Source organism: Psammomys obesus, unplaced genomic scaffold, assembly GCF_907164565.1.
Source record: "Psammomys obesus unplaced genomic scaffold, mPsaObe1.curated_primary_1811, whole genome shotgun sequence".
Classification (NCBI taxonomy): domain Eukaryota; kingdom Metazoa; phylum Chordata; class Mammalia; order Rodentia; family Muridae; genus Psammomys; species Psammomys obesus.
The window spans coordinates 21603335-21606035 of NW_026596034.1; the positions used below are offsets into that span (position 1 = coordinate 21603335).

The 2701-nt window shown below is 51.9% G+C and overlaps 1 protein-coding gene across 2 annotated transcripts in view; it reads left to right on the forward strand.

The window, feature by feature from the left end:
- Positions 1–2701, forward strand: part of Ces4a (carboxylesterase 4A) — a 17083-nt gene that overhangs the window by 8406 nt on the left and 5976 nt on the right. For both annotated transcript variants that reach the window (XM_055621419.1, XM_055621420.1), the window contains exons 3-5: positions 1797–1938; positions 2018–2151; positions 2413–2566. In XM_055621419.1, the coding sequence (XP_055477394.1) occupies positions 1797–1938; positions 2018–2151; positions 2413–2566 (430 nt within the window). The remainder of the gene's footprint in view (positions 1–1796; positions 1939–2017; positions 2152–2412; positions 2567–2701) is intronic.

Sequence of the window (2701 nt, forward strand, 5' to 3'; positions counted from 1 at the left end):
GGGGGGGCTTATAGCTCATGGTCTTCAAATACTCTACAAGTCCACATAGCACCCTTGCTGAGTGCCAGGACACGCTGTCATCCCGCTTTCAAGGAGTGACGGAGCCACCCAGGAGAAAAACAAGTAACTGAAGTCATTCCAGCCAGCATTGCAGTCAAGAGCGGAGAAAGGTTTGTAGGACATGGGTGGAGTGTGCGTAAGACCGGGCACCGTCTGAGCCTGCCATAAGCAGGAGTAAGAGTTTACTGGGCAAGGAAGAAAGCACTTGGCAGAGGGCACAGAGGCACGAGGGTTTGGATGTCGCAAGAAAGCTGCCATGTCTGTCGGGAACAAAGGTGGCTGGTGAGCTGACTGGATGGAAAGGAGGACCTAAGTCAGACTGAGGGTGTCTGGACTTTTTCTCTGAAGGCAGTAGGGAGCCAGGGACGCAGGTTTTGGAGAGACAGATCTGCGCTGTAGCTCAGGATGTCCTGGAATACTCTACACAGCCCAGAATCGCTTTGACTACAGATGTTGGCTGCTCTGCCCTCCAGGGAAGGTTTTAAGAAGGGCAGTGCCACACACAACTATAATTCCAGCATTCAGAAAGGCAGAGGTAAGTGGATCACTGTGAGTTCGAGGCCAGCCTGGTCCAGGAATGCCAAGGCTACAAGAGAAATCCTGTCTCAAAAAACAAAAAACAAAAACAAAACAAAAAACCAGCACGATGATCTTATCTGCATTGTGTTTTGCTTTTTTTTTTTTTTTTTTTTTAATAACTTTTATCAAAGTCTTCCAGAGTAATGAGAACAAGTTGGAGGACTGTGAAGAGGTTGGGGCTTTGTGTGTCCAGACCATACATTTGATTGTCTTGACAGGACAGTGGCCCTGTGTCTGGAGTGGGAAAACATGTTATAGCGCTCCTTGGCTTGCTTAGGAGTTAAGAGTCTTGGAGGGTTGGACATGAAGGCAGAGAGGTACACAGGGCACCCAAATTTTGGCCTCGATTTTTTTCATTCTATCAATAATATTGGTATTTATTTATTTATTTATTTATTTATTTATTTATTTATTATTAGTTACATTTTGTTAACTCTGTATCCCAGCTGTATTCCCCTCCCTCATTCCCTTCCAAACCCTCCCCCCCTCCCTTATCTCCTCCCTGCCCCTTTCCAAGTCCACTGATTGGGGAGGACCTCCTCCCCTTTCATCTGACCCTGTTTTATCAAGTATCTACAGGACTGGCTGCAAGGTCCTCCTCTGTGGCCTAGCAGGACTGCTCCTCCCTTGGGGGGTGGGGAGGTCAAAGAGCCAGTCATTGAATTCATGTCAGAAATGGTCCCTGTTCCCCTTACTATGGGAAACCAATTGGTTACTGAGCTACCACGGGCTACATCCATGCAGAGGTTATAGGTTATATCCATACATGGTCCTTGGTGGAGTGTCAGTCTCAGAAAAGACCCCTGTGCCCAGATATATTTGGTCCTTGTGGAGCTCCTATCCTTTCCACGTCATACAAACTCCCCCTCCTTTCATATGGTTCCCTGCACTCTTTGGCTTCGATTTCGTCGGCAGTCTCTAATAAAAGCAAAGACTACCCAGGTTAAGGGGTGAAAGGCAAGACCCACGGTAGAATGGAAGGATGGATCCCAGAGAGCCCTGCTTGCCTCTCGGTTCTGGACCCGAGCACTGGTGAAACCCTCCAGAAGGCATGCACACACGTACAGGCTTTTGTCTTAGGTTCTCCCTCAGCGCTGCTGACCCTAGGTTGAAACCACTCTCTTCACTGCCAATCCGAACTCGTTGTATTCCCACAGGTGCCTTCAGGAAACTTGGGGGCAGATAACTTCCCTGTACCTTAGCACGCGGAAACAGTACGAGTGGCTGCATTTCAGTGAGGACTGTCTCTACTTGAACGTGTATGCTCCAGTGCTTGCACCTGGGGACCCTCTGCTGCCGGTGAGTGTTCTCCATCGCCTGCCATTCCCCTCTGCCACCCCACAGCCCAGCTCAGGCTTTGGCGACCTTTCTTGCCCAGGTAATGATTTGGTTCCCCGGAGGTGCCTTCCTCGTCGGCTCGGCTTCCACCTACGAAGGCTCAGAGCTGGCCGCCCGGGAGAAAGTGGTGCTGGTGATGCTGCAGTACAGGCTGGGCATCATGGGCTTCTTCAGGTGGGCCTTGGACCAGGGGCGGGGCCTTCACCTACCTGTCTGAGGCGCAGAAGGCGAGGACTGGCAGAGGGGACGTGGCGCGTGGGCGGGACTGAGGAGAGGGTAGCACGAGCTGGGCTTGACTCTGTGGAAGGAACCGGCGAGCGCTGGATACAGTCTCACCGACTGAGTCAGCGGAAGGCTTAGGTAGAGCAGGTTGGCAGCTCTCTGAATCCTGACCATTGAAGTTTGGAGCCGTGACCGTGAATCTCGTGTGCCTAGCACCGGCGACAGCCAGGCCCGCGGGAACTGGGGGCTGCTGGACCAGATAGCCGCTCTACACTGGGTGCAGGAAAACATCGAGGCCTTTGGTGGAGACCCAGACCGTGTAACACTGTTTGGCCAGTCGGCGGGAGCAATGTGCATCTCAGGACTGGTGAGTGAGATGTCCATTGGACCTGAGGAGAAATAGGCCAGCATGTTCCCACACTGTGTCCACAGACATGAGGGTCCACATGAGGGTTCACACACACACACACACACACACACACACACACACACACACACACAC